Source organism: Poecilia formosa, unplaced genomic scaffold (assembly GCF_000485575.1).
Source record: "Poecilia formosa unplaced genomic scaffold, Poecilia_formosa-5.1.2 Scaffold56, whole genome shotgun sequence".
NCBI classification, from domain to species: Eukaryota; Metazoa; Chordata; class Actinopteri; order Cyprinodontiformes; family Poeciliidae; genus Poecilia; species Poecilia formosa.
The window spans coordinates 2682193-2699608 of NW_006799995.1; the positions used below are offsets into that span (position 1 = coordinate 2682193).

At 42.2% G+C, this 17416-nt stretch overlaps 1 protein-coding gene across 3 annotated transcripts; it reads right to left on the reverse strand.

Moving 5' to 3' along the window:
- Positions 1–1512: 1512 nt before the first annotated feature.
- mbd6 (methyl-CpG binding domain protein 6) lies at positions 1513–17189 on the reverse strand. Of its 3 annotated transcripts, none has more exons than XM_007553449.2 (13): positions 16952–17189; positions 15848–16073; positions 14020–14159; positions 12912–13014; positions 12385–12556; positions 9477–11855; positions 7232–8205; positions 5986–6094; positions 5735–5874; positions 4457–5221; positions 4209–4261; positions 4030–4096; positions 1513–3271 (listed from the first exon to the last, which is right to left on the reverse strand). In XM_007553449.2, the coding sequence occupies exons 3-13, from the start codon at positions 14133–14135 to the stop codon at positions 3200–3202; spliced, it is 4950 nt and encodes a 1649-aa protein (XP_007553511.1). In that variant the 5' UTR covers positions 14136–14159; positions 15848–16073; positions 16952–17189; the 3' UTR covers positions 1513–3199. The 3 variants fall into 3 exon arrangements, with proteins under 3 accessions (XP_007553511.1, XP_007553513.1, XP_007553514.1); XM_007553451.2 differs by having other exon boundaries at positions 16603–17189; XM_007553452.2 differs by having other exon boundaries at positions 16599–17189.
- Positions 17190–17416: the final 227 nt, after the last annotated feature.

A 17416-nucleotide genomic window follows, 5' to 3' on the forward strand; every position in this document is an offset into this window, starting at 1 on the left:
GGTTTGGATCTGCTGCTTGGAGGGTTTATTTAATTCTCAGGCTACATCACAACTTGGAGTGTTGTGGAGGACAGCCATGATAGGAGCAATCCTTTCCAAAAATATTTGTAGCAATTGTAGTGTTTTTTTTTGTTTTGTTTTTTTTTGTCATATTTTAACAAACTTTAATAAATTTGACAATGTTACAATGTACTTTGATTCAGATCTTAGCCTGTTTCTCTCAAATTGTGATTTGTTTCACGAACGATTTTTTGGCTAAAGTATATGTTCTGTATGTAAGCATAAATGCTCCAGGTGAATACGATGGAAAAATAAAATGACTTTCTGATATGTTGTGCCTTGAAAAAATATTCACACATCCAGAACATTTCCAAATTCTGTCATTTTGATACCAGAAATGTTTGTTTATTCATGGTTAGTTTATTTAGGACGTGGTCATGGTAAATGACTTTATTTTGAAGCAGAATAAAAGTACAAAATAACACCCGGTGACTTGATGAATTTATTGTCGGACAAACCATTGTGCCAGTCGTGACTCAGGGTCATATGAATAATGTACGACTTGCACTGCCTCAGAAAAGTATTAATACAATTTGAGATTTTGGGGTTTCATGTGACAGACCAACACAAATTTATTCCCAATTGTGAACTGGAAGAAAATATTAATTTTAATTTAAAAACAACAAAAAAAACCCATTAAAATTTGGAAAGTGTGGTGAGCATTAGTCAGGCAATTTTACAACAAACAATATGCCAAACTTTTCCTGGTGCACTGTTTGCTGTAATCCATCATCTGGAAAATAGAGAGTACGAAACAACTGCAAACCAAGAAAGACAATGCAGGCAGAGAGGATCTTAATCAGGGGAGCTAAAAGAGGCACATGGGAACTCTGGAGGAGCTACAGAGAGCCACAGCTCATGTAAGCAAAATCTCCTAGTGTTAGACTCCATAAATTTGTCATTTGTGGAACAAAAGAAAAGGCCTCACAGGTTTAACTGCTCGCCACAAGTCATATAAAAGCAAACGCAAACAATGAGGAAAAAAATGGAGCAAAATGTAGTGCAACCTCCTAAGTCTGACAAGCCCCCCAAAAATGTTACTCTTGTGAATTCAAATCCAAATTTCAAAGTTTTGTTTACAAAACAAAACAAAATAATAATAATAATCTGAAGGAGAAAGCATGTGTTCCTCCATTTCAAGATTGGGCTGGTCTACTAAATAAAAGCCTCAAGAATTTCTTAAGGTTTTTGGAGAAGCATGACAAATGCAAAATTGAAAGCGATATAAGCAAAACAGCAATGTACCGTAAGAAAAATTCTGATTTATAAATGCATTATTGACCTACAGTTAACACCGATAATACAACGGAAATTGAAATCTTCTAAAGTTAATATCAATTTACAGCAAGGCATTTGTCCCAATCGTAACTTCCATAATCTGACTCAAAAGGAAAACGCCTCTCAAATTTATGGCACTCAGTAACAGAAACACACAAAAGCAAAACATTTTTTGTGTAAATAGTTTAATATTAAATAAAAAATGACTCCCATATAAAAAAAGAACGCTACAGTCCACAATTTAATCGTCTTTTTTTTTTCCTCTCTTTCTTTCTTTTTTTTTAAACGTAGGTATTGAAAGCAAAAGGGGGTAGAATGAGAAAAATAATTACAATTCCAAGAAAATTCACAATTGTTTTCTCTGGTGTTTCTCTGACAATATAAAATCAAACACATTAACTGTACATATATACAAAATGTCCAAGTATAGAAATTGCATAATCTGCTTTTCTTTTCACTTTTCTTTTTATATATTTTTTTTTAAATACAGACAGAGAGATGCCAAAAACTCCTGGGGCGGGGCAGTGAGTGGAGGAGAGCTCAGAGAGTGAAATGAAGAAACACCGGGAGGATAAACGCATCACTCCAAGTCCACAGTAACACACACACGCACACCATCACGCTCCGTCTCGTTATCCTTGCAAGCCGCTTCTCCAATTTTAAAAAGACATACAGTACTTTCCACAACCTCAAAGTTTGTGCAAATGTTTAGATCCGTAATGCGTGGATGGGAGCGGGCCTTTGAAATACTCTCCATCGCACCGTAGCTACATGTCATTTCAATAATACGTGAAATGTAACTAGAGTCGCCAAAAAAAAGTCACTAAATGCACCTCAAGTATCATGAACTGTTCAAGATTTGTTGTGGATTTGCAAAAAAACCTCACAAATTCAGTCATTTCAGAAGGAAGTTACAGAAACCCGGGATTACTAACAACAACAAAAAACAAAAAAACAGAAGATTTAGAATAGTGTACAAAAGAATGTTAAATTGTGTCTCAATTAATTATGAGCAATTCTTAGAAGTAATAAACAGTTCTAGCTAGTGAAAGCTATGTTTTTTTGGTTTTTTTTGGTGGTTGATGTAAACAGCCAAAGAAACCCAAACCAAACCGTTTCCTTAGCAACGTCAAATCTGAGTTCAAGAGGAAAGGGATTCATTTCATTCTCGCCGCTTCTCAGCACTTCCTTCAAACCTTTAGAAAACATTTTCTTTCGAATTCAACCACCCCCTTTAAAAACACAACAGCTATGAGAGACTGCTTCCTCTACACTGATACCAAAACAAATTTTTGACAAACACGATTGGGGCTCAGCAACAGCACACGCTCAAGCACACAAAAAGTCAAAACTCCACACACACACACGCACACACACACACACGCACACACATTGTGGAGACACACTTTCAACACAGAACATCATTCAAGTAGACGGGCTTTATCCTGACTCATAGTAACACACTGATGAGAAGAAAACAGTACTCGTTTGTTTTTCATTGATATAACACCAACCTAGTTGAAACGGTCTCTGATCACAAAGTCCAGATGTTGTTTCATGACTTAAGAGAAAATCTAGTGAAAAAACTATCCACAAAAATCTCCACCTCCCTCCCACACAGTTTTAAAAAATAAATTCATCTGACTATATCTTTCTCCTATGTGTTATTTTAAATAGTGGTTGCCACACTCAAGTTGACCCGACGACAGCATCCTATTAGTGCAGTTGTGTTTTTTGTTTTGTTTTGTCTCCCTCCCCCACTAAAATGCTCGAAGCAGTAGTAACGACAGCAGAGAGATGGATGGGGTGCGTCGGGAGGCGCCTGGCCGCCGTTTTACTGCTGAACGTCTTCTTCCACTAATCACTGCCTCTGAGATCTGGTACCTCGTCTCCGCCTGCCGCGTACAGACCTGTCGGGCTTCAGGAGCGCCGCCTGGAACGGGAGAGAGCCTCAAGTAAGCGCAACGTTCAGCTCTTCCCGTAATAAATTAATTCAGAGTTACAGCACATCTTTGTAGAATAAAAAAAAAAGGTACAAATATTACAGGAAACTCTGATGTTCTCATTCCAGACCTGGAAAATAATCCATGCCTGGATTATTTTCAGACCTGGTTAAGTAGATTGGACTTAGTCTGGCTAAATCCAATCTAGTTAGCCAGACTGGACCTGCATTCATCTAAACAGCAAACATTTTCTTCAACAACCAAAGTCAATGAGTCTTTTTTTCCCCCCCACAGCATTTACACTTTTTAAATCAAAGCTCAACCTAATTGTTGTGTTCATGAAACATGATTTCTGGACTGTAACTGGGGGAATATTTAAATTATTTACAGGAGTGTTTACAGAAATTAAATGCACTCCTTGTGGGAAGGAATGTCATTTCCTTTAAGGTTTTAAGGATGAGCAGATCAAACAACTTGAAGGATATTTAAAAAGAAGAAATTATATTTACTGCAGATTTCCTCAAGTTGCTGCAAAGTCAAGCAATTCAATAAAGTCGTAAACTTTATATTATGCAAACTTTCGTGGGTTCAAATAGACGAGACATTTCAATGAGGAGAAGGTGGAAAAGCAACATGTGGAAGATACTCTACTAAATTATATAAACACCTAATTGGTTAATTCTGCTAGAATAAAAGATATTTAAATAAGACATGTTGGAACAGTCTTAAAGGGGCAGGTGTGTCTTACTGTAGCCTTGGTTTCCTCTAGTGCTGTAGCATCCATGTCTCTGAAATCTTCTAACACGTTCTGAAGCCTAACAAAGTAAGAAACACAACAAAATTAAAGCTGACTGAGGGGAAGACTTTTACTCCAAATGTTTAAATTAAAGCAGCAAAGAGTCCAGAGAATCTCCAAGATGAACTTACGTTTGTTTTCTTTTCCTTCCTCGTCTGGCTCCACCTGCAGCCCCTGCTTGATCCTTGAAGCAGAACCGCAGATTAAGATTACAACATTATTGTGACTTCATATCTTGGTGGCAATTCTAATTAATCACGATACCTTGCCCACCTTTTTTTTTAAAGTCCATATAAAAAATATTTTTAGAGGCACAGAAGTAAATAATTCAGAACCGGAACATAAATTCTGTCTTAAGGCAGAAGACGTAAACTCTTACCATTCCCTGTCCAGTGAGCAGCAACGTCTCCGTTGTCTCTTCGCTGGGCCTCTCGCTGCGTCCGTCTCTGGGACTGAGGTATCCTGCGTGGGGACGTTGTCCCTGCCTGTCCACGCCCATTTCCACGAATGGACAAACTGCTGCTGCCGGACCAGTACAGTCCGTCTTGGCCTCCTCCAAGTATACGGGGTGCAAAGGTGGCTCTAGGTGGGTGTGTCCCTCTATGACTGGCTTCCTCTGTAGGGGGGACGTAGGCCCGTCCTCTGTGGGCTTGGGGGTCCCCTGGGCCGGAGAATGAGCGGCAGCTTCCAGGCTGAGTCGTGATAAGTCCGGGTTGCGGAGCGAGCAAGCTCGCCGTGGGCTCAGGGAGGCGGGGGCGCTCGCCTGGGGCAGAGTGGGGGTGTTGGAGGACGAGCTCTGGGGCTCCAGGGGGAAAGAAACCGGCGGTAAGGCACAGAAGGGTGAAGTAGGGTCTGACGGCCCCAGCTGAGCCCCGTCTTCCTGCTCTTTAGCACTCACTTGAAGAAAAGAGGTATAAATGGTGTCCATGAAAGAGGTGTAAGGGTCAATGACGGACCTGCCCTCCGACCCCCTCTGAGCGGGCGGGGGCGATTCTTGAGCAGGAGGAGGAGCCAGAGCCGAAACAGGACATGGAGATACTTCAGGAGCGATTTCGCTGGCCGGTAAACCTTCGTGTGCGGCTGGTCTTTGGGTTTCCTGCAAAGAGCCGGGTTTCTCCCCGTCTGAGGGAGGCGCAAGGTTCAGCTGGAAAGGAAACAAACGCATGGTTAACAGCCGAAGAAGAAGAGAGAAAGTCAATATGTAGCTTGAGAAGCGCTAAAGAGTGTCCACTCGGGAACTCAAAAATCTTTTTTTTTTTTTTAAATCAGTAAAGTCAACATACTGAAGGCTACCAAGCCTTCCAGAGAACAACACTCTTCAGTGTGGATGCTGCTAGTTAATTTTTGTGTTATTCAATATTAATAATAAGAAGAGCAAGACTTTCAGCAGATAACAGCAAGGCAGAACAAAGCGCTGCAAGATTGCCCCGTTTGATCTTTGTGCTTTCAAGCTGAATTTTGGCACTGATGTCAGCCTGTAGGCCAGCTACTTCACTCTCCTCAAACAGTATACACTCAATTTTGTCCTTTTGTGCATGCGTAGCAAGACGTCTGGTTTCAGTGTCGCAAACAAGAGCGATGCTGCAACACAAGCAGCGATACGCTGACGGAACAAAAACACCCAATGTCAGAAGTCTAAATAACAGCAATAACCTACCTGGATGTTGTTGAGTAAGTTGATTCCTCCATCAGGGCTCTGCAGCAAACCCAAAGCAGAAGCTTGAACTGGGGAGAGAAGAATAGAACCCGCTCCGAGGCCGACCATGTTCTGGAGCCCTGCGATGCCGGGAACGTCTCCTAAAGAGACACAAAGGAACTGGGTTGCTCATATGTTGCTGAAAAAACAAAACTAGCTAAATGCTTAATGTTCTAAACTTAAACATCAAATTATTTTAGAGACAGACTCACCTAACATAGATGGGTTAAGCAAAGTGGGAAGCAATTGTTGGAGGAGAGGATTATCTTTGCCTTGGAGAGAGACTGGGATGAGGGTGTCAACAGCTGCATCAGTGGGTACCTGCAGAACAGAGCATCGTACAGAACAAGATACACTTTCAACATCTTTAGCAAAAAAAGACTACCATCGAAAGATTGAAAATCCAAAAACAAACAGTTTGATTTTTACTAACACGATTCTATAATAAATTCCAACAACTTCCATCCTAATCGATTATAATTTCCGTTTTTGATCACTGATGATGGCTAACATTTTGGAACAGATTATAAAACGGTCCCAGGAGTTAAACCAGATCTGAAAATGCAATATTTAAATACTTTTTTTTTACTATTTAGACAAAAAGGTGGTGCCTGAAGTTACCATATTTCATACAATACTTGATTTCTGTTATACCGGCATTGTTAGTATAAACATCCCACACACGCTTTATGCTGAAAATTAATCTAAAATGTTTTCATTTACATCTTTTGGAATCAGGAAATCGTAACAAAACTCATCTTATTTTTTAAAACTAAAATCTTAAGAAAAAAACAACAAAACAACGAACATTAAGATTTACGATTTTGAACAAACAGTGACAACAACAGAGCAGTAAAGTAAATAAAATCCCAGGAATTTGAAGGTTAAATAGAGTAGGGCTGAAACAATTAGTCAAATTAATCATGATAATTATCAACAAATTTTGTAATCAATTAATTGCTAGCTGGAGTATACAGACTCTAAAACAGGCCAAACGCTAAAAAAACAACATATTCAGAGCAGTAATTAAGCCAAAATATTCATGTGTATATAGTTAGGCTTACTTTTAGCTTCACCCGGTTCAGATTCAGTTACGGCATTTTAGACAATATTTGTTTTTGTATTTTAAAAAGTTTTCTAATATAAAAAAGGCTTAAGTGGTTAAATGAGAGATCTTCAGAACGAGACATTTTTTGATCTGATGAATCAGAATAATCAATAGATTAATCAGTAACTAACTGTATGTATATATATATATATATATTTACTTGATTTAATGTTGTAAATATCACCATATTTATCTTGCACATATTTCCTACATTGTTTGTAGTGTTGGAGCAGACTTTAATCTCACTGTACGATGTCAGACAATAAATTCAACTTCTAAAATAAAGGTTAGTTGCAGCCCTAATTGCGAATGAGCAGAGTAGAAACAGGTAGCAGGAGGTCGGAGCCTACCTGAGGCTGGGCATGTTGGGTTTGCTGTGCAGGAGCTAACTGGGTGTTGGGAGGAGAGTGGAGCTCAGCAGAGCTCAGGGCAGCTGTGAGCAGAGCGGGGCTGAGGGGCAGGAAGGCTGCAGGGGGAGGAGGAAGAGCGGCAGGAAGGAGCAGAGACTGCAGAGCTTGGATAGGGTTCTCCGCTCCAGCGGTAAGAGGAAGAAGGCCGTGGGTTATGTCTAAGAGGCCAGAGGTCGGATCGAGGAGGCCAGAGGTCTTATCGAGGCTGAGCCCCTCCAGAGTGGCGGGGATATGTTGGGAGTGCTGAATCGGAACCTCCAAGCTGATCTGGTTCAGGTGACCCAGCACCGACAGAGGCAACAAGGAGGCGGGCTGCTGCCCGACCAGAACAGAGGCCATGAGCAGGGCTTGAAGACTTGATCTCTCTGTTAGGTCCGGTTCCTGACCTGCAGACGGCGCCGAGGCAGCGAGCGGGTTCAGCAGGCCCAGAAGGTTCAGCGGCAGCTCCCCTTGCCCGCTACTCAACAGGGGCAGCAAAGGAAACAGAGGGTTGTTGTTAACATGCTGCTGCTTCTGCTGCTGCTCTTGGTTTTGTTGCTGCGTTTCCTGCACCAGTAAATGCGGCTGCTCTGGTTGGTGCGGCTCTGCGAGGTTCGGCGGTGGTTGCGGCGTAACGGAGGCGGGAGGTAACTGCGCATGTTGCCCTCCCAACCAGAGCCCCCCTAAGGGCAACGATGCCAGGACTGTGGAATCCAAGAGCGACGGTAAACCTCCTGTGGATGACAGCAGCTGAAGCAGCTGCTCCTGGTTCATGAAGGGAAACGCTTCCGCCAGCGCTAACGGAGCCGCGGTCTCTCCCACGCTGGACGAGCTGGCGGGACTGTGACTCCCCTCGTGGGGCGCAGAGACACTGAAGGTGGGGCTGGTGGAGGCTGGGGGCGTCTTTGGATCTAAATGTTCAGGTTCCACTTGTACTATGGAGAACAAAAAAAAACATAAGTATTAATTTTTATTCAGATTGAGTTAAAAAAACAAAAACAAAACAAGGAGAAGAATTTAAAGACATCTTACACTGCAAAAACAACATTTTCACCAAGTAAGAAACTAGACCAAGTAGTTTTTGGTTTAGTTTCTAGTGCAAATATCTTAGTAAGACAAAATTAACTTACAAATAACTTTTTAGCAAAAAATTATGAGCTTGTTTTAAGTTAGTTTTTTCTTAATATTGATGAAAAAAAGCACTTGTTCCACTGGCAGATTATTTCACTTATCACAAGATATTTTCCCATGTTTTCAGAGAAATAGTTTGCCAGTGGAATTAGAACTTTTTCACTAAAATTAAGGAACTATTGGCTTAAAACAAGCTCCCATATGTTGCTGAGAAGTTACTTGTAAGTTAGTTTTATCTTATTTCAAGCGTACCAAGACATTTGCATTAGAAACTGGAGCAAATATACTTGGTAAGATTTTGTGTTTTTGCAGTGTACAGAGAATGAAGCATTTTAAACATCATGACAGCAATAGTATTGACAAAAATGCCACTGAAAATAGTATTCAACTTTAAGCGAACCGATACCGTTGCTAAATAATATAAGGACTGGCTGACATTACGACAAAGGTTCAATATATTGTGCAGGTCTAGAGAGCAATGATCCAAGGCTCAGATGAGGCAAATCTATTGACAATATAACTATTAGTTGTGCATTTTAATCTTGGCTTTCTGGATAAAAGGAATGTACAGTGTCAGATGAGGCAAAGATGAAACTTTCTGATCTGCTGCACATGTAAAATGCTACGTGTGTTGGGAGAACACCACTATCTGTACAGTAAAACATGGCTGTGGTAGCATAATGCTGAGGGGAAACTTTTCTTCATCAGAAACATTTAAGCTGGTTTAAGTTGATGTGGAAATGGATGGACACGTCGCAAAACCTGTTAGAGGCTGCAAAATATTTGCGATTAGGGAGGAGTTTCGTCTCCCAGCAGGACACTCCTAGACAAACAACTACAGGTATAATCAAAGGTTTAGATCAAAGCACAATAAAGTTTTAGAGTGGCCCAGTCAAAGTCCAGACAATATATTACAACATTTATCATTTTGTGTCCACTTTACACTTGTGTGCAACGTCGATGCTCCGTCCCACAAAATCCTCCAAAATACACAAAATGGAAGATTTCAAGGAACATTAACACTTTAACAATGCGCACTATAAGAAAAACACACAGATTGAATATGTAACGGTACCTGCTGCATGGTTTTCTGTGGAAGACGCGTCGGCATCGGCGGCGTGGTTGGAGGAATCCCCCTCCGCCTGAGTCGCAGTGGAGGGCGCGGAGAAAAGAGCCAAGACGTGATTACTGAGGTCCAGAGGCTTCGGAGAAGAGGGTACTCCTGCAGAAGCATTGCCTTCTGCCTGACTCAGGTTCATCGATGTTGGTGGGCTGCCGCTCCCGGTCTCCACGGCGACGGCTCTCCGAGGAGAGGCCGCGTACAGAGACGCCTGGGAAAGCGAGTCTGACGTGGGAATGTGGTTGTCAAATGGCTGATCCGTGTCGGCGAGAGAGGAAGTGGTTCGCTGAGACGGGTCAGAGTTGCTCTGAAAAACTTCATTTGACTTACAGGGAGAGCCTCTTTGGAGAGGAGTTGATGCAGCCGACTGTGGAGGAGAGTGGGACTGTAATGTGACGGAAAAGGAGGGGGAAGGGGAAGAAAGTGGCTGCTGCACTAGGGGTAGGGGATTAGTGTTATCTGTTTGGCATACGGGTCGCCTATGTTGGGTTCTGGCATTAGCAGAAGGAGAAGGCGGGGACTGCCTCAAGGTCGGTTCGTTAGTGTGCCCACCACCTTCGGCGGCTCTAGACAGAGCTGAGGCTGAGTGTGACGCAGAGGCCTGCGCGTTCTGAACGCTGAGCAGGTGTAACAAAGCGGACAGCGGTTGGGTTGGGGGGTCTATGCTAAGAGGCATGGGTGTGGGGGCTGTAGTGAAACTCCGAGTCTCGTTCGGCCGAGGAGACCTGGACAGATGTCCCGGAGGAGCGGAGAGTCTGGGGAGGCTGGGATGATGGTTTTCCAACGTGACTGTACTCTGATTTTGCACAACTGAGGTAGAGTAGGAGTGTGAGGAAGAGACGGAGGATGAGGAGGAGGAGGGGAAGGATGTGGAAGAAGAGGAAAGGTTGATAACCGTAGCAGATGCGGCCTCGTCGGGTGTCGCCTTTCGGACTCCGTTGGCGAGTGGCGGCGTGTCTCTCAGCGTGCCGGCGACTGTAGGGGATCGCCGCCGCCTCTTCCTGTGCGACGCGCCGCGTTCCGCTGTCGGGGGCGGGTGGGGCGAGGAGGACACGAGGGACTGGGCCAGAGTTTGGGACGGGGGAAAGAGAACAGCAGAAGCCGCTGGGAGGGAAGGATGAGGAAGCCTAGCAGAAGCGATGGAAGAGGAAGCGATGCTGTTATGTAAAGTGCTGTTTGTTACCTTTTGTTGCTGCTGGGCCTCTTTCAACACATCCAGAGAGGAGTGCAAGTTCCCTGCGCTGCTGGACACGTTTGAGCCCTGGGTGATCTGGTTGGCCAGCTGAGCCTTAGCCGCTGCGGAGAGCAGGGTACTGGCAGGGAACGAAACTGGGTGTGGCAGCTTGCCCTGATGGCTATAGTGGTGATTCAGCAGCGGCCCCAGAGGCAAGTTAGAGGGCGCCGGCTGACTCAAACCGAAACCTTTTGGTCCCGCGCTGTCGGCCGCAGTCGCGGTGCCCTTGGTGGGCTTTGAGGAGACGGCATAAGGGTGACTGCTGCTTTGGTTGGTGGGTAAAGAAGGGTTAGCGGGGTTCAGGACGTGGTGGTTGTTAGTGCTGCTGTTGCCTGAGTTCTTAAACTGCTCCAAGATGTCTTCCAGCTTGTACTTGGGGAAGTGGGGGCTGGGAAGAGGGGACCCGCCGGGGACTGGGGAGTGCGGAGAGGAAGAGGCAGACTTCCTCATGTGGGGTAAGTTATTTCCCATCAGTCCTCCTCCTCCTTCTGCCTGCGTGGAGCCTCCTCCATGCTCGGACGCAGAGGAAGGAGAGGCCGACGGGTGGCGGGATCGCTGATGAGAAGGCAAACCCATGGGGTGCACTGAGGGAGAGAAGGAGTTAGATGGAGAAAGGGGAGTTAAAGGGTAATGAGTCTGTCCTCCTCTCACTCCTCCAAGAGTCATAGGGGAAGAGGGAGGAGGCGATGACAGGGGACCTAACCAAGGAGAGCTGGGGGTCTCAGGGGTTTTGGGTGTTATTTGACCTTGATTGGTGTTTTGAGGCGTGGGCGTGTGGGGTGACCTCTGGGCAGGGCTGTGAGGTGGAAACGAAGAGCTAGTGGAAGCAGTGGAGGCTGCTGGGAGAGGAGGATGATGATGTCTTCTAAAACCATCTAGGGGGTGATGACAGTTTGTGCCTGTATTCAGTACAGGGGAGGAACCATTGTAAGGGTAGATGAAGTGATGGGAGGATTTTGGGCTGGGGGAAAGGTTCGGGTGAAGGTTGTTGTGCCCCCGAGTTGGTACTGGATTGTGTTTTGAATAAAAAAGTCCACGCTCGTCCTCTTTGCGCTCTGAATGTTCCTTTTTTGGATCCCCGCTGTCCCCTCGAGTTACATCTGACACAAAAACAAAACAAAACACACAGTTTAAGTTTTAAAGTCAAACGTGAACAAGACTTCATTGTTCTCAGTGTGAAAGAGTCTGATCACTAGGAAAGCTGCCTAGCTTGACCCTTGATACGGTCTCATTTCTAAAAGGAAAAGATCATTCAGACAGCGAAGGACCATCGGTCTCTCGTTTCTAAACAGATCAATTCCAAGACAAGAATCTGTTAATTGGTGTCCATAAGCGGTATGTATAATCAAAAGCGCCACATCACTGGAAGAGTCATTCCCTGAATTCACGTTTCAGATATAATGAAATATGGGGGAAGTTTTTATATTTGTACTCCTATAACTTTCCTACAATCCTTCAAAGTTTTTGTTAGCTTTTTAGTTCTATATTGGAAGGAAAACAATTTGTAGTTTGTTTTTTAAAACAGAAACAAAAAAATCTGTCCCTGTGCGTTAAAACTTAGTAGGTTTATCTGTCTCCTTAAAACAGCAGCTTGCCTCATGTGTGACGCTGTAGGGCTTTAAAGTTTACCTGGATGATGAAAGTTGGTGAATGGAAGCTGTGAGGCCTGCATACTCCGACAAAGAGCAGCCATCGCCACCACTTTCCTGCGGTGATTGCACAATTTGGTCATGTCCTGCTCTGCTTTACATGACGGCTGACTGTTCTGTTCCACTTTCACACCCACACTGAAGTTGAAAACCTGCATGACACAAGTTAAAAGGAGGATGAAATGATTAATAAGTTAAAGACAAACATCATGCATGGAATCTAATCACAGCCGAGGGTAGTGTAGCAGGTATTTTTCATTCCTGCTCTGGAAAATTATCTTTTTTTGCACTGGTCAGACGAATTACAAGAAAATTAAAAACGGTTACTTGTGGTTCTTTTGCTTTATATGTAGATATAAATGTGTTGGCATTTTAAATACACCCTCAGAATTGAACGCAGAGAATCAAAAATCATTTTGTAACATTCAAAAGGCCAAAAGAACCAGAAAGATGGCCAAACTTTCTTGCATCGGATGCATTAAACAGACTCTAAAATCATAGTTCTACCTTATGAATGATGAGTGGGCACTCCAGACCACATTTGCAGGTACCATCAGTCAGCAGGTAAGCTTTGACCTCATCCAGTGTGGACAGGGTGGTGCCACTGGGACTACAGCGAGGAAGGCAAAGAATGTTAGTAATCAAAGAGATTTCTTTTAGCCCCATTTCAAGTTTAGACTCAACACGATTCCAAAATCAGTGTAAATGAGGTTAAGTTTACTTTCTTGTAAATGCTGCAAAGCAGAAAACGAGGAGGAAATCAGCTTCAAAACAGGCAACATCAAGGAATTTGTTGACTCTTACTGCGTATCCACCACATTTTCCAAAAAAAAACTCTGGTCATATTTATTTTAGTGATAAAATGTATGAAGGAAAAGAAATGTCTTTTGGTAAGTTTAACTAACGATAATTACCTGAAAACAGGAATACATTTTGCAAGTCAAATTACAAGAGTCACTACAAAAGTGAGGTAAGCTAGCATTAGCCTGCTACGCTAATTTCCTCCTATAAAAATGTCCTCAGAAGAGGACAGAAGAGTTTGTAGATTTTTATTTGAAGTGTTTTAGAGCATTACAGCAGCTTTGTGAAACCTGGAGCAGACAACCCTGTAGGCAGAAATACCAACCACTGTCATAAAACACACAGCAGTGACAGACTGAGCCACATCTGAGCGTCATCGGTGAGTCAGTATGGGACACGGTCATGATAATGTGGAACCTATAATGCCAATAAAATTGAGTGGGAATATTCGGTTTGATCATTAACTTAATGAATGAGAAACAGAAACAGACTTAGGCCTGTTCAAGGATTCAGAAGCACAATCAAAACCGTTATTAATTTAGGAATGTGGGTTAAAAGAAACTGGAGAAAGTAACAGGAACATTGATACATGATTTCTTTTGTAAAGCTTCAACCATTCAAATTCCACCCAGCTTACAAGAAGAAACAAAAGATCATTTTTCAGAATAACAATGACATTGCAGGCTAACTGCTAAAAGTTCATACAGTACAGATTTCCAGAGTCTATTAGCAGCATAGACAACAAAAATGTTGCAGTCCATCAATAAATAAGCATACTCTCCTGTTCTACATGTCTTCAAATGACCCAACGCACCTGACATAGGTCACCTGCCCTCTCTCCACTCTCCGGAGCCAGCCAATGGGGACATGTATCGCAGCAGCATGGACCGCATCCTTGTCTCTGCTGACGGTCTCACTGCCTCCCATCATTTTGTCGCTGCGTCCTGCCAGCACCTTGTAAAAGCAGCAAAGAGTCACCGCACGCCGTTAGACGAACGGCTGTTTAAACGCATGGAATTTTAAATGTCTACAAATCAAATTAAACTAAAAACGTCGTTAGGAATTTATAAATTTAAAGCCACCCGAGTTTAAAACATTTTTGACAGATTTGTTGTCTTATTCTTGTATTTCACTTTTACTTCAGAACATTTTAGGCCAGCTCTGAAGTAACTGGCCTTCAGAACCAGTTAAGCAAGAGTGAATTGTTTAATTTAACAATTCAGTTTAAAGAGTCAGTTCAAACTCTTTTTGATGTTTTACAGCCATTAGAAAGAATGCCACGGCTTAACCATGTTAAATATTGTATAAGTATGGTGTTATGTCATACGTACCGGTAAATACATGTCAGCAACATTCTCAAAATAAACACAGTATGTACAAACTAGAGGTACAGGTTTTTTCACTATTCTCATCTCACACACAACTTTTAAGAGCACAAAATCAAGCCGTCTACTGCGGGATTTCTTGTGTCGACCAAACGTCTATTCATAGCAGCCAACTCTTAAGTGTTGTGCTTCCTGAAATAACAAAAGTCATTTTCTGCTTTCTACAACTCTGAAATTTTGTTTTGTGGCTACAATTAGTAATACCTACAAACAGGAAGTCACACAGAGCCATCTTGGTGCATCTCTGGAACTAATTTTTCATGGCTCATAAGAGTCAAATGAAAATCAGAACTAAATTAAATGGAAAGGCTGTAATACAAAGTTTCAAGAATCTACAATGAAGTTATAATGTGAAAATATTAAACTAGCTCCTTGACACAAAAACCCTGGATAAACTGAATTGTAAGCAGGCATAGGTTAAGGTAAACTAAGGTTATAAACTGTTATGATTTCAACACCACTGAAATGTCAAAATGAAGAGATTTTGTCCATCTGGGAGGAGCATGGATCAAACCCAGTGAAGCCCCTCCCCAGCTGTTGCTGTGCACTGCTGGCTGAAAGACGACTTGGCAGATTTCAGGTACGGAAAAGAGAAGGATAACACTTTTAAAACTACAGCTAGTATTCTACAAGCTGCAAGTTTGTTATGCATTCAACTGCAGGCTGGCTCAGCCAAGTGGCCTAATTAACCAGCAAATTAGTGTAATGTTCAATCCAATAAGCACATTTACAAGAAAACTTTTACATACTGCATATTTCTTCTGTATCCTATGTCATTTTGATAGTCATATCAAAATGCATAGTGACATTTTAGAAGCAGTGTGTTGTTTTTTAAGGAAAGCAGTTGGAATATGTTCTACATTATTTTGATTAAGTGTAACCGTGTTATTTTTGCACAAGGCTAAAGTATCTCGAGAATCTCGTCCCTGACCATGCCCAGTCAGGAGGACTGTAAATACAAACAGCACAAAAGCATGCGCACTTCTGTAGTTTTATATCAGTTTCCACACACCAAAAAAATAAAAAATAAAAAAATAAAAAAAAGCTTCCAACATTTAATTATTTGCTTATTGTTTTCCAAGAAGTAAAGTGTTTCTTAAAAACAGTCTAGACCGAGTAGAATCCAGTGTGTTTCCTATTTAGTGGGTGTGGCCACACCAAAAGAAAATATTGATTTCACACAAATGACAGTAAACTATCCATTAAAAACTGCGAGACAAATAAATAACTGAATAATAATAATAAGATGCTCAATACCTTGTCATCTTCGGGAAGCCAGGATCTATTTTGGCTAAGGTATCCGTTGTCCAATGTACATGCTGGTGGGTGAGAAGCACTCACTCTGCCCGTAAAACCTGACTTGTCCAAAACAACTGTAATTTCCACCACTGTGAGGCAGATCCTTAACTTTTGGGACGTTTCCAACAAATCAATCTGTTCAACTCACATGAGAGTTTTTGGGTCTTAGAGGAAGAAGAAGAGCCTGCAAAGAAAGGTGGAGGTGGATTATGTAATCTGGCAGGGGGAGGGGGCAAAGTAAATGGTGCAGTAAATATTTCCTCGTCCAGCCATGGCTGAAAAATTATTACATCTAATTTACTGAACTTGTACAAGTTTAGGGCGAGCTGTGGCTATTTTGAAGTATGAGGGCGTGTTTTGCTAGGCCCTTAGTTTATTGAACGGTTGCCTACAGTGTGAACATTTGCCTTACCAACAACAAACTTAAACGATAAGACAAAACCTGGCACAAAGACTAAACTTTACCTAAATTCGCAGTATTTCTATATATAAATTTGTAATATTGCAGTAAATGCACAGCAGCTAGCGTGTAAGCTAACGGCTAAGCTAACAGGCTAAATCCACTTCTGTTGTCGTGACAGCTGTCAGGAGCACAAAACACTCCCGATGCGTAACTCCAGCGTCTTAGCTACGGATACGTGAACTGACCCGCTTACAAAACTGCCTCACAATAAAAATAAGAATAATTTGGACATTATATTACACTTACTTACAGGCATATGTCCGCTAACGTCAATATTTGCTGAACAACATTTCTTTGCTTCAAGCTGTGTGTTGGCCAAGTTTTGAAGTCTTCGCTCTTTTTGGGCTCAAATTAAGACTTAGCCAGTTAGCCACAGAACTGGAGAGAGTATGTTTCGAAAACGATTAATACTTTATTAAATAATTGTAAATTTAGATGATTACATAACCCAAACCACGTATTGGCGCGGTGAATCAGCTCTCAGCATTTAGTCAGCCAGTCCGGCTTAAAAAAAAAACAAAGGGCAATAACGGTTCATTTTACTGCGCCTAACGCTCCCTGCTAAGGCTAGCTGGAGGAGCTAACAGAGTGAAATTTACTTGTTTCTGGAGTGTCCCAGCAAGACAGAGGGATGTCCCGCTCCCGCTCCACAGCTATAAGATCCTTACTTTGGTCTCTCCTTCTGCTAATTCTCGGTGCATTCAAACCTATTTCGACAAAACATAACGACCAATGTAATCCCCAATTCACAGTTACCCACTGTGTTTTTTTTTCTTACAAATTCCGAGCAAAAATAATGGAGTTTTCTTTTGAGCATGCGCATTTAGTGCTTCAGGAATATTGTACCCAACATGCAACGGGACCTTTGTAGTGTTGCGAACAGTGATGTGAATTGTGGCTCTGTTCTGAGATCCGAATCATTTGGCTCAGTTCATCAAAGTGAACAGGTTCTTTTGGCTCCTAAATAGCCCTTCGCTTTTGATTTTCCACAGAACTTTCATTAATAATAATTATAATAATAATAATAATAATAATAATAATAATAATAATAATAATAATAATAA